Genomic DNA, 20568 nt, shown 5'->3' with positions numbered 1-20568 from the left:
CCTAATGCAAACCCAGTTGAGAGGTCTAGGGGAAATACTGGATTTATCTTTACTCTCTGTCTGTCTTGAAGTATGTTAAGAAATTTGGCAAGATATTGTTTCTATGTATTTGCATTCTACTGGCCACAATCATATAATCTATAAAATTGAGTTTATTCATAAAGAGTCCTTTAACAGTCATACAAAACTTTGCAGAATCATGAGCAGAGCCTGCTGAAAAAGTACTTGGATTAAAAGCACAAAAGCCTCTATGCTTGAAAAACAAAATCAATGAAGAATCCTAAAACCTCAACCAACCATCTGCCATGTTGGCCAAAAGCAATTATGCCGCGATGATCAATTTTGCTAAAAGGGTCCACGTAAGGAGGGAAATTAGGTCATTAAAAAGAAATAGCCTATACTAAAACATCCTGGGGCAACATAGCTGGGTGAAATTCAGAGCCAATGAGTCTCTGACACCTAATACCCGTTCACTAGGAACTACATCTGAAAAACAAAAAGCTATCATGCAATACGGAATTGGGTTTGCACCTGCTTTTATGAGTACATTATTATTTCTTGCAGAATAAGCATTACAGCCAAAGCTAACAGATAAAACCACATAAATTAAGGTGCCTGCACATAAATGGCTAAGCTAACAGATACACAGTCAGTGGAGTCTAGAGGGCTACTCAGTTTGTAGCCCTGGTGTTAGCACTGCCAAAGCCTTGCCAGAGGCCCACTTAGACTAACGCTGGACTATACAGGCCAAGGAATTCTTCATCGCTTGCCCTTATGCAATGTATATTCTTGCCTCTGCTGTGAGATGAAGCTGTGGGGAATCTTTGCTGATGCACAGGATTTTTAGGACCTACCAGGAACTTTCTGAAACGAGGCTGCTGTTGATATGCAAAACTTACATGTGAAATTTTGATAGACTTACCTGAAACTAGGATGAATTCAATGTCTTGTCAAATACATATATTTTAATAAAGGCCTATCACACACAGCCATGTGCATGAGGCTAATGAGGTTTAAGAAGCAGGTAGCTTAATGCCAACACCAAAAAAGACAGTAGCCTCCACTGCTGAGAGAAGATAAAAGAACCATCCATTAAGCTCGCATCTCTTTACTGAAGAGGACAGCACCTGGCCTGTGGCTTGTTTGATTTGGGGAAAAAAAATGGTGAGCAGTTGTGTTAACCACTGATGTCAGGTAACAAGCTGCTTACAGTTCATGTTTTTGCTATATTTGTATACAATATATGCTCATTAACACAGATTTCTTGTAACTTTGTCTGTCTGCTGTGTTTTTCCAGATCCCATAAAACAAAATAGTTGTAACAGATGACCACATATGTGTGGTCCACATTATGTGTTCACTTATGTGAACCACATAAGCTGTTCACTTCATGGCAAGTTCAGGCACTTTTATTAAGATATGTAAATTTACATGTTAGTCTTCAAACTGAATCTCAAGTGTCTGACGTGACACAAGGTATCAAATATGCATAAGAACTCCTTCTCCTCATGAAATCTAATGAATAAAGACAGTTATTCTAGTAATAATTTCTATTAAAGATCACCATTTAATATGAAACACTTACCTAATGTGCCAAAAAAGTCATTACCCAAGAAAGGAAATCCCGGTCTATTTGCTAGAACTATCATTCTAAAATCAGGATGAATAACTATTACATTTTCTCTCCCCTCTACATGAGCATGATCTGGAAAAGAAATAAAATGTATTAATTGCGTATTTAAGCTTTGCAATTATGAATGAATTAAATATAATTAGACTACGAGAATTCTTCTTAGCATTAGAAGATTCTTCTAATCTAATTATATTCTTCTTTCTTCTTAGAAGAATAGTTGCAAAAAAAGGCTCAATAGCTTCTCTGCATGTCATTCAGCTATGAGTGTTCTAGGTTTCATTTTAAAGTTTCATAATTTGTTTCATGAAAATTTAACTCAAGTGTTTCATTTAAAAAAGGTAGAAATTCATCCACTGCTCTTGGAGTGGGAACTACATGTCCTATTTATATTTAATTTCACCAAAATGCTGAAGCCAATGATGAATAAAATGTGTTTTTATGTGAGTCTGACACTATCTGATCTGGGAACACAGGACTGAAATTCCTCCTGGTTATTACAAAAATCTGTGAGAAGCCAGAGACACGTGATTTCACACATGGGAAGACTGTTTCTCCAAAATGAGTCAGACTGGCCCCACTTATTCCCTTGCAGCATGTTGCCAGTGGCACACGGTGTTTGGGAATCCTTTTAACCTCCTCTAAAAAACTGCAGTAATAACTGAGACTGGCTAGCAAGATATTTAAAAACATGCCCACCTACAGTTTACAACGACAAGCAAAATTTAGGTGTTGTGCCATGCAAGTGCTGAATGATTGCTCCACCCAAACACTGTTCCCTATATTGTTAAAAAGAAACTCATTATGTAAGTTACAGTGTCTACTAACATCAAGAGGGCATTTCAAACATGGTCTTTCTTTGAAAAATGATGAAAATTATTTAGTTCCTGCAATTCATATGAATTAAATTCCATTAAATTACAAAATACTCTCATCCTACAGGATATCTTTAAATAATATAAGCATATGCAATATTTGATTAGATGAAACCCCTCATAATTCAACCTTAGATATACTCATATCTTCAATTCTAGATCTGATCAAATTATACCTTAATACGTCCAGATGGGCATAACCAAGATCATAATTTGGTCAACTAGATGTTTATTTCTTATGGTGAATGAGAAGTAGAGAGGTCAACTGACTGTTTGTTTGGTTTGGTTTTGTTTGTTTTTTTTTTTAATTTTTTAGCAAAATTCTCCAGAATGCTAATTTAAGAAAAACTTCATGGCTACTGCAGAAGCAGTATAGAAAATGACTGTAAATTCTTTAATTGTTAACCTTTTAGCATCAAGTACTTTTTTCATTTGGACTCTTTTGGGTCTGTACTTAGTAATGTAATTGCTGAAAACCAGCAACACATTATATTTTACTGTAAATGATCAAAACGCTTTCTATCTACTTACTGGCAACAATTCGCCTTCCATCTGACAAAACCATTTCCCCACTTTCCACTAAAGTTTTTAAGACACAGGTAACATTTGTTGGTGCTTTGTCTGCCTCATCAATTACCAAAATATGTCCAAATTTCACTGCTTTTACCTAGAAGAGAAAAGAATGAAAACATCACAACTGGCCAAAAAAACCTGCAAGAAACTTAATTACTGATTTCTCAGCCAGTAGGAGTGACATCTTGGTGGCACTGAGACAAGAAGGGGACTCAGAACAGGAAGCTATGACCGAACTGTAGCAGAGAGGAGGAAGGTGAGACAAGAAAGGTGGGTGTTTCCGTGTCTTCAGGATACGGATGGAAAGGGCTGTGCTAAGGAGGGAAGTGAGGAGCCTGACTGAGAATGAAATGGAGTGCTGACAGAGAAGAGCAAAAGCAGTTTGTACCTAGACTGTCAACATGTAGCTGAAAGAACTAAAGAATGGCTGCAACAGCTGTTTGGAGTCCAACTTAGCAGGTAGGTGTTAAATACTACAAAATAGGAGGAGGAAAATACCACTCTACCAGTTAGAATGTGTCAGGTTAATACTACATTATTTTCCATACTCATTTTGTACGTGCAGACTCCCAAGAATATCATCTTATTGGCATTTGGCACAGCAAACGCAGCAAATGTGACCAAAGTAAAAGTTAATGAAATGTTACCACACTTACTATGCCATGAAAGTAATCAAATGACAAAGAATTTTCTTATTTGAAAAGCCAGCTTGTTTTAAATGAAAAGCATTCACAAATATACAATCCAAATGTTCCTACTGACCAGTGGTGAATCTTCGTATATAATAAGACCGTCTTTGACAGAAGGTTGTAGGGTAAGGCTTTGCACAGTGGTATCCCTGAAATGTGGAAAAACGGACAGCATTAATTAAAAATACACAGGAACTTTAGTTACAATAAAATGACAAACTGAAGGGTCTCTTTTTCTAAGAAGAAAAAAGATCTTTTTTTTTTTAGAATTCTTGAAGAACTTGAACTGAGAACAACATAGATTTGTGGTCAAAGGTGAGTATCCCTCTCTCTGCCAGAGCTTTCATGGTAGTTCTCAATTTCTCATAAAGCCTGGAAATGAAAACACTGAAAAATGAACCTGTATCTTTTCCATGTACCACATTACTACTGTTACTACTATTTCTAGTTAAGCATCCTTAAACTGTCATTTACATGGCAAACAGGAGAATCTCTCCAGAAGAACCAAACAGGAATTTGCAATATTTGACTAATACTGATTAGTCAAATCAGTAATGTTTTAGTTACTCTTCTCCATATATCACCAAGAAAACAAAAAAAGACTAAAAATACTCATGTGGAGTTCTAAAAATTGGTTCTTTTTAGTTCTATCTAAACGATACCAGACGGAATAATTTTTACTAGCACTTGCTACATTTTATATTATGGACAGTGTAAGCTCTTAGATGGGACAGATGCTTTAATAGAACAGTATTTCTTTTTGAAATTCTATTTGTGTTTGAATTACTCAAATGATTTTTTTCCTTCAAATTTAAAAGTGTTAATTAAAATCTGTAATGAAAATATTCCTTAATCTTCACTATTTTCATCTTTTTCAACCACCACTGAATGTACAGATAAATAAAAACCATTTCCAATTAAGAAAGGCCCAGCAACAGACATGACCACACTGGATTTAACTACATAAATTATGTCCATAACTTAGGGAAAACCCCTCCTGACTGTACCACATACTTGTCAAAACCTTTGTCGAGATTTGTAAAACCAACCCCATTTACCTCGGAGTTCAGAGGGATCAATGAGCTAAGGAAATGGGTGGCTGGGTGATGACAGAAAGTCCCCATAACTCCCTGGTTTCATGGGCAACAGGATATGCAATTCAGTCTTAGAGTAAGTAGGCTATGCCATCCCTTTCCTCCCTCCTGTAGTTCAAAATTTGGATTAGTCTGCGTCAACAAAATGATGGATGTGATAAAAATCTAGGAGGAGAGCCTCACTTACAGTGCTGGGGATCCACGTGCTGGTCGATAGGTAAGGTTGATAAGCTTTGCATTGCATGTGAGACTTGATGCAACAAAAATCTCTTACCCTTCACAGCCATGCTGTACAGCAGTACTGTTTGCTTAAGCTAAGCTGACTCACTGCTCCAAATATCCACCTTAGTTCTATCTTTAATTTTCTAACACCTTGTAACAAACCAACAATATTCTGATAAGCTCCACGGGTACAGGAAATCAAACACAGTACTGTTTGCAGCAAACTATTAAATGGCCAGCTTCCAATTACAGCATAACATGCACATTTCCTTTATTTGAAACTGCTGTCAGCAGGATTTCTGTCCCTAATAACTAATAATTTCTTCTTCAGCTTTAAACTCATGATTGATTTATCCCAGCATTTCCCATGCACAGGAATAAAGCATAGGGTGGGAAGAGAGATTTTTAATGTTTAGCTACTTCATCCGAACTTTAATCCAGGAGGGGAAAGGTTACAAAGCTGGGACCACCTTCGCTTCATTTAACCCTGCCAAATGCGGCCCGTCACAAGCAGCAACACTCCCCAAAATAGTTATATTCATGTTGTATTTACTTGCAACATATAATTTTTTAAACCTCTAAAATAAGCAGTAACATTAATCTATTATCTTAGAAAACCTACCATGGACATAAAAACAAACCTTCCATTGTCATCCTGCTTTTCTACCCATTTCTATGCTGGGCAGAGAAATCAATAATGGATCCAAAAATAACAATAAACCAATGACTTTTATTTCCTGAACACAGATTATTTAGGGGCTAAATTCTCAGACTGTATGTATCAGCCTACCTCCATTACCGGTTATCATTTTTGGTTCAAGACTACACAGTTGCAGATGTAGAGGAATTTTAAAATTTGTAAATCAAACTGTAGAGTATATGAAGGCACTGTCACAGGTTACTCATTACTCAGAAATAATTAATGGAATAATGTTCTAAGGAATTAATCCAAGGAGAAAAGGGGAAGGCTTTGTCAAATCTGAACTGTTATCTCTTTAAAGTAATAGAAAGGTGAGAACATGGGAGTATCTAATGAAAGCATAGGCCAAGAATAGTGTAAAGGAAGATGAAGCATTACAGGATGCTTTACAGATCATAAACTTGCACTTAAAAGACAATACCTGAAAAAAATAAAGTGAACAGAGCATGGTGGGAAAGGAAGATCTCTAGTGGTGGCATGGATGGGCACCGGCAGAGATGGAAGAAAAGACACAAATGCCAAATGGTGTTTTACTGTAACACAAAATAGTGTATTTTACTTTTGGTGAGCTAGTTAATCCTCTGGCTCTGCAGAGATCACTTATTACTAACTTGTGCTTAGTATCACCAGCAGCCCACAGAAATCCTTAGGATGATCTCATTCTTCAGAGAAGACAGAGTTGACCGTATCTTTGGAGGAAAGAAACACTAGAAGAGTTTACAGTTTACTTAAGTGCTATTATAAAAGTTGCATAAATCAGAAAAAAAATTTGAAGGTATCAAAATGAAAGAAGAATTGGCATCCTAAATCTAGCTTCTAACTTTTTTTCTTACTTTGTCTGTGGTTCCCTCCTTTCTTCTCCTTTGTTACTATTCAGCCCTCATATTTTAAAGGAAATATTTCAGTGGATTTGCTATTTATTATAGAGGCTAAATATACAGCCAAATATTAATTCCAATGGCTTGATGATGTAAGTGAATGCAAAACTCCTGTACTTGCTTAGGCTATTACATTCAGCCATGTATATAAGAATGATTTTGCCAGGATTAGTACAGGTAAGTGTTATTTTCCTTTCAGAAGCATAAGCTATGCAATTAAATGTCATTAATTTCTGTTCTTCAGAAACCTAACATGATCTGAACACAGTAAAGAATGGCTAAAAATAATTTGCCTCCTTAGGGTTTCTTTTATTCTTAAATTTCCACCTTGTAATGAATTATGTAGATGTAAAGACACTGAAGTACAGAATAATAAAAATAACCTAAGTCTGAAATATTTTTGAATAATATGGTATGCAGATTTTCCTAAATGTAAAAGATGTCTGGCACTCAAAACATTAGACTGTAGAATTTCACTCCCACAGGAAAGGAACTAAAAACTGTAATTCACATTCACTTATTAATATTAGCATTTTAATATTAACTAGGCTCTAACAAAGACATAAATATCAAAACCTCCTAATTTCATCACATTTGGCACTCAAGATGAAAACAGTTCTGACACAAAGAGCCAAGAATGTGGGAATGTAGAAGCGAGTGAGAAAAGCTGTCTGACATACTGTTATTCTACTTAACTGAACTGATTTGTCTTCTTCTGATTGTAAAAGAAAAATATGAAAAGCTCACTAATGTTTTTCCTGAGAAAGTATTTTTTAGTCAAGCAAGCCATCCTCACAATCTCTCCATACAGGGGAAAAAAAAAAAAAAAAAGGAGGCCAAAAAAAAAAATCTCCTACTGAAACTCAGTAGCTCTTACGATAATACCACTCAATTCATAGCGGGACTTCTGAGAATTCTTTTGATTTTTTTTTTGTTTATTATCTCACATCAGTGACTTTTATTTATTTTTTGCTACTGGTACATTATTTAACCTAAAGGCAGCTTTTTATGAGGTCTATAGACTTACTGGAACATATCAGTCTATGACAGTTACTAGTTCTTTGACCAGCAATGCCTTATTTCCAGGGAAAAACTATGAAATGCAGCAGGAGAAATTTCCATCAACCACAGAGACTGTTCAGTCCATTCTGCCCCTGTCAATTTTCAAGATTTACCTAAATTCTATTAAATAATTGAATTAAAATAATTACTCCTACAAGAGAGAAAAGGAACTGCTCCTCATAGCTCTTTATTGTTTAGAAGAGAATTCTCCTCTACACAAATTCAATCAAGGAGTTCAGCATTTCTTATTCTGTTCATGGGATACAAACTTCCTCCCAGATTCTTTTCAAATGAAAACTTGGAGTTGTTTGGAAGAGCTGAATACCTCTATCGACAGACCCTGAAACAGGGCAGGACGGGAGGCAAAGATGGAAAAAAAGTAAGTCTCTCAAGCATTCTGGATATCCCGTGGTGACACAAAGGAGCTGAAACTAGCTAGAAGGAAAAATTAAGGGACAAAGGAGAATGATGTTCCTCTTCTCCTGAAATTTGTGTTAGTTCATGTGGGGGACTACCTGGCTGAAAGATGCTTCTTTAGAGAAATAAAATCAATGCATGACGTTCTTCATTAAAAATGTTACTGATATCTATATGACATATCTACAAATATTCATTGTATGTTTTGACACTTGTCTTCCCCAAAAGACGAAAACAGAATTTGATCTGTTATATAATTTACTCATTATCAACTGAACTTCAGGAATAGAAAAGATATTCCAGTGCTTTGTTTTAAGACCTGAGTCCTCAAGGAGGCTTACGCCCAAATACGGGACATAGTGTCAGGACCTCAGTTAACATTATAAACATCCATATTCACTGGAGTTACTCCATCTTCAAAAGTGCTGAAGAACACTGTGCTGGCTTTTGTACGTGCTTACACTGAGGCTGAAAGAGTAAGAGAGTATCTATGGAAGGCAACCTTGTGTTTTAAGGGTTGTTGCTCATGGTAACAAATGTAGGTAAATCAGATTCAGGTTTCTCCTTCCTCTTATTGTTCAAATGGAACTTTATGATAGTTGAAAGGAAAAATCAGAGACGCAAAACGTGTTCTAATAATTGCTGTTCTTCATTTCTGTGAGATACCTATCTATCTATCTATCTAAATGCCTATGTACATAGATATATATACCTTCCCAATTACATTGGACATTAATATACCTATCTGCTGTGACCTAATTTTAAGAGTATTTGAAAAATAATTAGGCCAAGTGCCATCTGAAGCTGTTAACTGGTTAAGCTAATCCACTCATGGATTACCCTGATGGCGATCTTAACACAAAGAAAGAATCAGCATGACTTTGACATTTACAAATGAATTTCTTTAGCCAACCTACCATACAGCTACTGCATTGCATGATCTGACCACTATGTTTAAGTAATTCTGAAGTATCTGAAAAGCCAACTGTCTTATTTCTCTGTTAAAATGACACTGTAAAGCCTTTGTGACTTATCTGTATGCACTGATAATTAAATCTCTTTTTTTTTTTTTTTTGCTAGGCGGTTACAGCTACTCAGCAGAATATGTAATTGTTTAAAATCCAAGAAATTACTTGCAGTATAAAGGTATTCATTACTCAGTACGACTGTGGGTAGCAGAACAAAGGCCAAAGGGAATTATATGTTTAATTCAGGTTATATGCTTAAATCAATAAGAATTACTTATACATGACCCATCTTTCAAAATGAGATGCAACGTTTTCACATGATTTGTTATAACATAAGAAATTCACTAACCCTAATTGTAAAATCCATAAATGAAGAAGCATGACACCCTACAGCTCCCCTTATTGTGTATAAGAATACGTTTCACTGAGTAAACAGCGAGAAGCTGTTACTTCAGCTTCAGAGGAAAATGAAACAACGGGGTCTTCTAACCTAAGCTGTTTCTCCGTAACAGCCACACAGCAGGATATTCAAGCTGAATTCAATTCCCACAAAAAGACAAATGAAGTACCTCTCTAACACCTGGAATCTGACAATAGCAGAGCTAGCCAGCCAGCTTATGAAGACCTAACATTGGAAATGGAGACCATTAGCTTGCATGAACTCTTGGAAGCTTTGCACTGCAACTCTGTACTGATTACAAATGTATTTAAGAAAAGGGGGAAAAACAACGATGAGTAAAAAACCACAGACACCTATTATATGCTAGCCAATACATTCAACACTTCACAACATAAATCTTTGTAACAAAAATATGCTTTTTATTTATTTTCAAACCTCATCTGTGTAAAGAATAAAACACATACTATAAAGTTACTGTGCAACATTAAAAGAAAGTATTCTAGACATACACATTCATGACTCAAAATCATCATGAAAAATTACCTAGCCTTTTTTTTTGTGGCTGCCAACATAAAAACACACAACACATACATCTTCACTGTGTTCAATGGATTCCTCTAATAAACCAGTGCAGCTTAAGAGCACTTTCTTCAACAACAGTCTGCTACAGAGATAGCTTTTCTGGGTTGTTCATTTTTAAAAACAGACCTGCAGAGTTATATCGGCATTTAAATTGTTTTACATGGTCCTATATTCTTTCAAGAGAAGATAACAAAATGCAATTATGCGAACAAGGAAGTCATAATTCTACAGTATCAGGTGTTCATCTCTGTCTTGGGCAAAGGAAGTTATTCCTTCTGAAACAACTTTTTAAATTAGAATTTAAAAAATCTGAAGTCAATAAAGCTGAAAGGGTAGTTTTAAATGATCTCAATAGGGGAAACAGGTAATTAGATTTTATACTGATTACATGTGCTGAAAAAGAGGGAAAGAAAATTAACATCTAAAGATTAATGGACAGTTTGTAGTAAGTATTGCTTGCAGGGACACCATAAACTCATTTTCCTACCCCAAACCTCTCCATTAATTTGATTGTTAAAGATCACGGCAAAATTATGTTTATTTTTAAAAGGACAACATATGTAAACTCAGTTAATTTTTGGAAGGAAAGATCATCACATTACTGTAATTTATTAGGGAACTAGAAAAGGCACAACACAAAATGTAGTAGATTTTTAAAATGAACCCTGTATCCCGCTTTCCAAACATCAGTCACTAGAACAAACACAGTAACTTTGACAGGAAAATGCAATACCACAGGTAAACTCTTTGAAAGGAAATACAACATTAGGAAAAACAGAATAAGGTAGACTAATATCTTCTAAAATAACGGGAAGATTATCAGATAGCAAACAGAATTTCTATAGCAATTAGTGTTCTGTTGCCAGTGGTGAAACATCAAACTTACAACAAAGCCAAATTGCTTTAGCATATACGTTGATGCCTAGAAAAGTGGGAAAAAAGTGATCTCAACTTGTAAGAAAAGGTATCAAATGGAAAACTAAGACTTCATATGGCTCATGTAAGGGCACACACCCTTTTATTTGAAAGCTAAAGAAGAAAACTTCCTACATTTTCTGTTTTCATGGAAAGTTGTCAAACCATATTTATAAGCAGTTTTAACTTTTTCAACCTTACAGAGACCAACTCTCGTACACCAAAAAACACTTCCTCTTTTTGTCATATGACTTCATGAAGACTTGTATTATTTTTTTTTTTTTTTAACAATAAACTGATTTCCTAGAAGATTTTTTTCTTGATACACAGAAAGAGAACACTTGAACAGAACTAATCATTTCGTATCTTCTGCAGATTCACTGAGGGTCTGAGGAGCAGAAAATCCATTCATAAGCCATCAATAAATTATTGATGTAGATGACACTGCATCCTACTCATCAATAGCTTCTATTTCTGTAAGCGATCTATGTTCTTACACAACTAAGTAACTGCAGATCTACATACTGACATCAGAGTTGAGGTTGACTAGTTTTACTTATCATGACTTCAGTGGCCACATCTGTAGTTGCTCAGGGGGGATCTGGTTCTCCTACTAGCTGCGAGTAACCAAGCTGCCACCGCAATGGAAAGGATCAGTACTCTTCATTCCTGAACATTCTGAATTGTGTAGAGGAACGCCTGTGATAGACATCTGCAGAGGAGATGGTGGGCTGCAATTTTTGGACTTCCTATTGCTGATCTATGGCTGAGACAGAATGAAGCCAGAAAACACTCAGAGAAACTTCTGCTTAACAACTGCGCATTATTTATACTCATATCATAGCAATAAATAAATGTTCTAGAATTTATCAAACAACCTCATTACACAAAAGGTTCTTACTTTTCTTGTTCTGAAAATAATCGTGAGTCTGAAGCTGTTTCTTATTTCTCTCAACTTTAACTACTGTTCCATACTGACACATTTGGGCATCAGCTAAGGACACCACAAACAGACTCCCCACATGGAAAAACCACTGCTGGATTATCTAATTTTATGAAGATAAACTAATTTTAAACCTTTATTTTCTTTTTTTTTTTTCTGCTGAACAATTTTGATTTAGCAAGATGTGTTATTACAACCTACCTAGAATAAGAGCTAGCTGGGGTCATCCAGCTGCTACCTTGCTGAGTCACAAAGTTGTTGAGGTTGGAAGAGGCCTCTGGAGGTCATCTGGTCCAAACCTCCTGCTCAAGCAGGACCACCTAGAGCCAAGGTGCCGAGGACCATGCCCAGACAGCTTTTGAATACCTCAAAAAAAATCAAGGAGTGTAACATATACCAAACTTTAAAGAAAAAGTAGTGACACAGAAAAATGAAAATTCTGCCTCCCTGAACCAAGCAAATTTGCTGCTTGGAACATAGATGTTCTTTCCACAATTAATTTTTCTTAAAGTGACTACCAAGACAGAGAGGCTTTTCTTTGCTATCAGAGCAATCAGGAGCACAACTCATGATAGCAGATAATAATTTCAGAGGGTTGCTGTTGCCAGCTGCTCTTTTTGGCTACATGACTTAAAGCCAAGCCAATCCAACCCCAGCAGAACAGAGGTGGCAGCTTTCAGAGGTCTTGAGTTGACACTGTGTGTTCTCCACAGTATTTTTCCAGTTCTCTTTAGTTGCCTAGATTAAGCTTTCAGCCGAGAACAGATTACATGTAAACATTTTTCTCCCTTTTTTAAGCTCATGTATTAAAGACTAGAAGTGTATTTTAATGAAAGCTGAGATCAGATAAGACCATATGACTCAAAAACCTTAATGTTTCTACTAATCCAAATGCCTTTAGCATGTAAAACCTAGTGCCTCATTCATACTAGCAGAAACTACTATAAAAGGGGAGTCACTGACTTTTACAGCTTCCTAGTCAGAACGTAAGCTTTTGGGAAACTTTGTTAGACGTCTCTTCACAATAAAAAAAAAAAAAAAAAAAAAAAGAGCGCGCCATAAATCAAGTTTGCATTAGAAACAAAGGGATAAATAATGTAGTTCTGTAATATAGTCTATACAAAAATAGTAACTTCAAGGAAGAGAAATCATTGCCATTAAATTTTAAAAAGCAATTTGACAGTATGACTTAATTCTAAATAGATGCAAGCCTAAACGTTTAAATGACAGGTAAGGGACATTTTACGCCAGAAAAATCATTCTTTGTGTGCAATTAGTTACTCATTTGATGATAAGAGAAGTAAAATTCATCTTTTTTTCTTTGATCACATCAAAGGAGTCAATAGTCTAAAGTCCATGATACTTTCCTCTGAGGTTTTTGTGCAGGAGAGCTGGGAGCTTACATTTTTGTATTTATCTGTTACTCTCATCAGTGCTAAGAAGGATTTTATAGTCTTGACAGGGTACACGTTCTTGCCTGAGTCTTCTCTAAAGCTTTAAATTTTTTTTCTTCCTTCTGTGGAATCTTTGTCTAAGAGATTTAGTAATTTAAAGCAAGATATTATCAGTTTCCATTAAAGTCGTTTTCCTGATTCAATGAAATTTGTTTTACATATGCACAATTTAGTCTACCAAATTTAACTTCAGATTTTTTTGTAGAATCACAAAATTTCTTTCCACGTCAGTCACATGAGAGATGGCAAAAGTGGTAACAGCAAAGTTCATAAAATGACTGAGACTTTCCAGGGTTCATGCATTTAGGAGAGACAAAAATACTTGAACCTGTATTGTATTTATTTGGGGAACATCAAAGTTTCTTAGAAAGTCAGCTGGTATGTTTGACTTCTATACAGATCTCTCATTGGCCCGCGACTGCACAGGCCTCAGGTTTTCACCTTCCTAGTAGCATGATGAATGTACGCTCAAGGTGAAAGCAGTAAAATCTTGAAGTTTAATACGAGGTAAGGTAATGCTGTTGTTTGTTCTGTAACAGGTAGCTGGTGCCCTGGGTGCACAAAATGGAGACAACCACTCCTGAAGGGTAAATAAAATTTAGTATTTCTCTGCTGAAACTTACTGTTGTAGGAAAGGAGTGACTGGGAAATCCTGGCAGATAAAAGTTCTTCCTTAACATGGAAAAGCAGCAAGATGCTTCATGAACACAGTTCTAGAGAGAGGCTGTGCAGAGCCCATGACAAATTACCTGTTTCAGAAAGAGTCCTATAAGCCCACAATTAATGCAGTGAGAGAGTTGGTCAACTCCTGATCAACTCCTAGTATTAGGAAGTATGCAAGAGGAAGCAGCCAACTTTCTGAATAATTTATAAGCAAACATATTTCTTTAATTCTTTCCTTATTAAATCTAATCACAACTTGACTAGGATGGCCTCTAAAGGTCCCTTCCAACCCAAACCATTCTATGATTCTGTGATATCTGCCAGTTAATAAGATTTTCACTTTTATGGTCCCAAAATAATTTATAAGATGGAACAATTTCAAGAAAATAAAACTTCTCAATGACATGTTGTAACAAAGGTTAAGAAAAAGCATTTATAAACTCTATAAGCAATCGAAACCTTAAGGTCAGGCTGACCCTTCCCATGTGAATCAGTGGTAGAGCAAGTAAATACAGATGTCAGAAAGGATGTTTAAGGAAAAGCACTCTCTTTTTTCTGTCTTCTATCTCCTCTCATCATCTTGAAGTATAAGACATAAAATGTGAGATTTTAAAATCACTCCTCGTAATAGCTCATTGCCTCTAAGGCAAATATTCCCTGCTTGAATGTCACTGAACACATGCAGTGTAAGATCAGCAGAACTCTTTACACTGTTTCATAAAGACAATTAAAAAAAAAAAAAGGCAAACCAAAAACCCCCACAAAACCCAAACCAATAAAAAACCATCCCTGCCCCAAACAAACAATCAACAACCAAAATCAAACCAGATCTGATGGCATTTTTAGTTTTTTTATGTTCCTGTTTGTCGGCAAAAGGGGTGAGTTACTCCTCTATAAAAGACACCTACATCAATTACATTACATAACAAATTGTACTACACTACATCACAGTGTATTGTGTCCTTATTTACCTCACAAGCTATTGAAAGTAAACATTTATGGAATATCTTCATGACTTTGGCACTTAAATACCATTTAAAAACCCCAGGTTTTGAAATGTGGCAATTAGATTCATAAATCAGGCTACTTCTGAAATTCAGTCCTTTTATTCATTACATAACACTACATTTTAGTAAAGATCTTCATTACATGAATTTTAAAGCTCTTCTTACAGTTTTTTGCACTCCAGCAGTTTCTTCTCTGGCTACATCTTAATTACAGCCACCAACAAAGATATTCTATAGCTAAGGATATACATCTCTGCTCCAGAGCAAACACTATTCAGTTGCAACACCCATTGCATACTGGCATTATTACACATACATGCATATTACTTGTTTTAGAGCTAATTATATGAAGTGACAGTCGATATGGGCAAATTCAAGAACTCATGATGTCATCGTCACTCATTTTCTGACAGATTCACTACCTCACTAGAAACTCAGAGCCTCAGGATATGCAGCTGACAAGTACACACTCATTTCCAGAGAGACTAGTTGAAGTGGATCTAAAGAGTCTGCAACCCAAGTTCCAAGGACTAATGAGGTACCATCTGTCAGACACATTTCTGACAGATAATGTCCACCCTCATCTGATGCTGAACTGCCTCCACATTTTTCATGAAGAAACCATTAATATTATTCCTTTCCCTTACAAGGTAATCAACTAAAATGCACGCTTTGAATGTTCAATTTCTTGAGAGCTGTAATTCAAGTATATAAGCACCACTGAAAGCATGACATTTAGAAAGATTTCCTGTTGGCATACTTAACGGTATTGATGGTAGCTAGCTAGGAAATCTGCAGAAACACCCAGGGCTATCAAAGACGAAGTGCACATTCTAACATAGTTTCTAATAAAATACATCTATGTTATAAGCTACTGACTGCATTTCTCCCCACAAAATATCTAAAAGCTTAGTAGTAAACTGTTTTGGGGTTTTTTGCAAACTTGCTTTTAATTTGTTTTGTAATCCAAAAGTGTGCACTATCATAATCCTTGTTTAAATGCCCTATTGTGTTTAACGAAGTATTATATAGACTGAGTTCTTCACAAAGTCTTTAAAAAAACTACCCAGGAAATAGAAATTTCTGATTTTCCTATATTCAGGGATTTTTTTTTTTAGAACTGCACAGGACTGCTCATCATTTTCTACTCCAATCGATCTCTAAATCCTGTAACCATAAACAGTACTCTATAGAGCCTAGAGAAGTTTGCCTTGCCTAGATAAAAAAAGCACTTTTTTTTTTCCTAGCAACTAGCATGCTGTAACTAATACATTCTACAGTCCCATCGTCACATAAACATCATGTCTATAAAACATTCTCCTGAGCTATCTGAATTTATGTTAAGGCGCTGTTCTGCTTGACCACACCTCACTGGAGAACAATTTTAAAAGGAGACACACAGGAAGACAGAAATACTGTAGTATTTTGTGAAATAATTTGGATTTGCAGAAATGATAGTGTATTTTATCCAGAAGGAGCGGGTGGGGTCAGGAAAAAAGTTAACACGAAGCTGAAAGTAGCAGGTTACAGAAGTGGTATTTCGCAAAGAAGTGATGGAAGTCTAGGAGCGGTAGTATAAAAGAAAAGAGCAACAGAAACAAGATGCGACAGAGCTATCCAAGTATCAGGAATACAAGTATAAGCCATCTGAAGACAAAAAGCTGGGCCAGAAAGTGAGAAAGAAGGTGTTACACAGGCTGTGTTGCTAAAGGGCAAAATACCAAACATGTACATTTTTATTAGCAATATTTAAAAAAAAATGATTATGGAAAAAGACAGGGTGATTAAGCTAGGAAGTTGAAGATTGGGAGGTAAAGATTAGGAATGAAGCTGAAAAAGGATGCAGTTCAATTGCAACTCAGCCTTCTAGACATATTTAGTTTTCATTTCAATTTATTGATTTAAAGTTCATGTCATAAAAAGCAGGCATATAATTGGATATTACTTCATCTTTTGAATTGTTCTCAATTGGTTTGTTGTCTTGAAGTCCATTTTTTAGGATATGAAAAAAATACATTCTCTAATCCAAATGTTTATGGGTGAGAAAGAAATACATGCGCTTAACAGGAGTGTCAAAGAAAAAAACCAAAACCAAAAAGCCTTTACTATGTAAAATATTTCTTGTCTAATGAGCAATATATTCAAACAAGCACCTTTGAACTTTTTCCCTCACATAGTATGTCATGCCTGGGGAAATCTCTCCAGAAATGACAGTAAAATATTACTTTCTTCTGGAGCATGGTTTAACATCAGTACTCTCTGACTTCTACTTCCCTTATATTAACCAATGTGACTGCATTAAATTCTTATACCCGCTCCTCAGCCTGTCACCTTATTGCCTCGGCCTATAAAACAGACACATTCCTGTGGTCTGTGTGCCACCCACCATAATACGGTCTTACTGTTCAAACAGTAAGAACAAATTAAACATGAGTTTTAAAACATGGGAAATCAGATTATAAACACAAAGTATGGAATCATAACACACTCTTACCTATGCAGCTGTAAATATTCTCTGGGCCTGTTTAAAAGGTGAAGGAATCTGTCAACAATCTTGTTTTTCCCAACACCCTGCAGTAAATAAATATCATATTAAGACATAATATAGTTGTACACATTTAAGAGTTATAAACAAAGAAAAGACAACTTTCTAAAACTGTTAAAACACTCTACATATTCCATTATAGGCAAATACAATTTCAATCCACATCAAAGAATTCTCAACACAATTTAATGATATATATTTTCTTTTACACATCTATATATATATACACAGTCACAGAATCAGAGAATCATAGAATAGTTTGGGTTGGAAGGGACCTTTAAAGGCCATCTAGTCCAACCCCGCCATGCAATGACCAGGGACATCTTCAACTAGATCAGGTTGCTCAGAGCCTCGTCCAACCTGACCTTGAATGTTTCCAGGGACGGGGCATCTACCACCTCTCTGGGCAGCCTGTGCCAGGGTTTCATCACCCTCACTGGGAAACTTTCACTGGTGTTTCCCTCTTGGCTCCTATTAACTCAGGGGCCCTTGGCTCATCTCTGTAAGACTTCAAGTGTGCTGCAGTGTAGTCAGCACCTCTCAGGGCAACAGGCTGAGGGCCCTCACTAGCACGCTGTCCCTCTAACCTTGGTGTGTCATCCCACAGTTTGTTATGGGCAAGCCTGTTATTATCCCCTTCCCCCTTCAAATCTAGTTTAAAGCTTGTCTATAACCCTCTCTAGCTTGTGAGCAAAGACCCCCTCCCCACTTTAAGAAAGGTGGGTACCATCTGATGACAGCACGCCTATATATTTCCAAAATATCTATTTACAAAATACTTATCTGTCTTACCAAGAACAACCAGAAATGGGATTGCATCTCTAGAGTTATGTCACACATGCCGACACACCCTTTTAACTAACTCCATTTTTTTTCCAGCCCTTTTATTTCACAAAGGTAGTGTGAGGTTGTGAATCCTGGGAAGTTGGCTTGCACTTAATAGAAAAAGGTAACTCTCGGTGGTCATAGGAAAGATCCTGTAACTGTCACATGGAATTAGAGCATTGCTGTGGTAATATTTGCTAATCCCATTCCACTGGAGCTACCAGAAAAGGCCCAGATGGAATCAGAATTGGGTTGGAGATAAAACTGGAGATCAAACTATAACTCTCCTATTGCAGGATGTCTGCATTAGCAAGCTGTGCAGAATGATGACAGTGGATTTGTCAAGTCAATCAGGTGTTGCTAACACCTGGTCGGTTCAGGAGCTGGTACTTCAGCCCAGGCCTAGCCTGGTCCCATGGAAGGAATTAGCAGAGGGCATGAATTAAGTGTGCTGCTGGAGAACATCATCCACTTTAGTGTCATCCTAAGAAAATCCAGGATATACGTTCTTTGACACGTAGCAAACTGCAGTAAGGAGATTCCCTTCAAAAGTACATTTCTGATCAGGTCTAAAATGCTAATGTATATGCAGAAAAAGACGACCGTTCAGATGCAGAAATTCTTATCCCTCCTGCAAGGACATGGCTGCAGACCTGAGAGCTCAGAATGACAGTGAGATTGCCAACAGTTGCAGAGGAAAAGGAAAAATAATTAATAGAGAGAAAAGTTCAACTGTAACCCAGCCAAAAGCTGTTTGACAAGACACTGTCCCCTTTGCTGAAATTCTCACTCTGACTGCATGAATGCATCTAGTAGTCCACACCAGTGTAAAGTGAAACAGATAAATATAACCCACAGAAAGATTAAAGAGATTAGACTAAACCAACTTGAGACTCGCTAATCTGTTTCACTTGGCATTGAAACAGAATAGGAGCATCCAGAGCTGCAAGTTATGACATTTATGACATTTAAGTTCTAGCTGAAAGATGGCAACTGCCAGCTGCAGAATTGCAAACTGCTTAAGCTTCTCAAAATGGGACCACAGTCTCTCATCTTACCACATTTATGAGAATGGAGAATCGTGCACATATGTGTAGTAGCTGAAATCATGGAAGGAGAGTTCTCACTATGACAGCAGAGGGAAAAATACTGCAGACCTGACAAAAATAGAACTACCTAGATTCTACTTCAGACTCGACTCCAACACAGGAAAGCCAACTGAAGTTAGTGCTCTGCCACATGCCTCCTCACAAAACTTCTTTCATCTCATTCTTCAGAAGAATCTACAGCTTTACACATAGGTGTATAGTAAGAAGCTGCAACACGCTTAATATCTATCACCAGTCACTTCTGAAAACTGTCATTGGAAACACAGTTCTCCACTGCATTGAAACAGGGGATGAAATTGTGCTACCAGATTCTTCCAGGAACTCAAAGAACATACCCATTTGGGGGGAAATATGCAACTTCATGAATTGCATCAGAATCATCAGAAGGAGAAACACGGTAAGAATTCTTTAGTAGGGCACACCAACACTTTTATTCCTACATGTTTTCTACTACTTGCAGTCAGATACTTAAAATCATAAATGGGTTAATAAACAGGAATACTGCTAATATCAAGCACAAAACACCCATGCTGAAAGCAGCTTCCTTTACTTTTTCTAAGAGAGCTAAAGATGACTGGGCAGATGTCTGCATGCAGTTTCTGTACCAATCCCAAGCAGGATACACATCCTTTTCACTGCAGAGTGGGACTCCAGCCAGCTGTGGCAAGTACAAAGATGAAGAAATAGATCAACATATTGAATCAATGTAAAACATACTTAATATCAAACAAAATGGTTACTGTAATTAAAAAAAAAAAGGCTTTCATGTGCATTAATGGAAAGCACATGTGGTTTTTATGTTTATGATAGATTCTTAAAATTATGCCTGAAAAGAATATTTTCCCAACTACAGCTAGATTTTTTTCCTCCCTCTTCCATTCCAATAGAAAGAGGACCAAATAGATGGTTTTGCGTATTTCTATCCATGCTGTTCTCACCATGGGCATTAAGAGGAGTGCACCTCACTTCTGAGAGAATGCTCAGAGGACACAAGCAAGGTGGAGGACCACTATGGAG

General features: G+C 36.5%; 1 protein-coding gene across 1 annotated transcript in view; it reads right to left on the bottom strand.

The window, feature by feature from the left end:
- The window catches only part of VWA8 (von Willebrand factor A domain containing 8), a 106055-nt gene that overhangs the window by 9816 nt on the left and 75671 nt on the right, over positions 1-20568 (bottom strand). The window contains exons 20-23 of the mRNA XM_010284418.1: positions 17567-17643; positions 3841-3916; positions 3037-3172; positions 1586-1705 (exon numbers count right to left, since the gene is read on the bottom strand). Coding sequence (XP_010282720.1) covers positions 1586-1705; positions 3037-3172; positions 3841-3916; positions 17567-17643 — 409 coding nt within the window. The remainder of the gene's footprint in view (positions 1-1585; positions 1706-3036; positions 3173-3840; positions 3917-17566; positions 17644-20568) is intronic.

This window comes from Phaethon lepturus, unplaced genomic scaffold (assembly GCF_000687285.1).
Source record: "Phaethon lepturus isolate BGI_N335 unplaced genomic scaffold, ASM68728v1 scaffold603, whole genome shotgun sequence".
In the NCBI taxonomy this organism is placed as follows: domain Eukaryota; kingdom Metazoa; phylum Chordata; class Aves; order Phaethontiformes; family Phaethontidae; genus Phaethon; species Phaethon lepturus.
The sequence above is the reverse complement of the archived record's forward strand: the minus strand, read 5'-3'. Positions and strand labels throughout refer to the sequence as shown.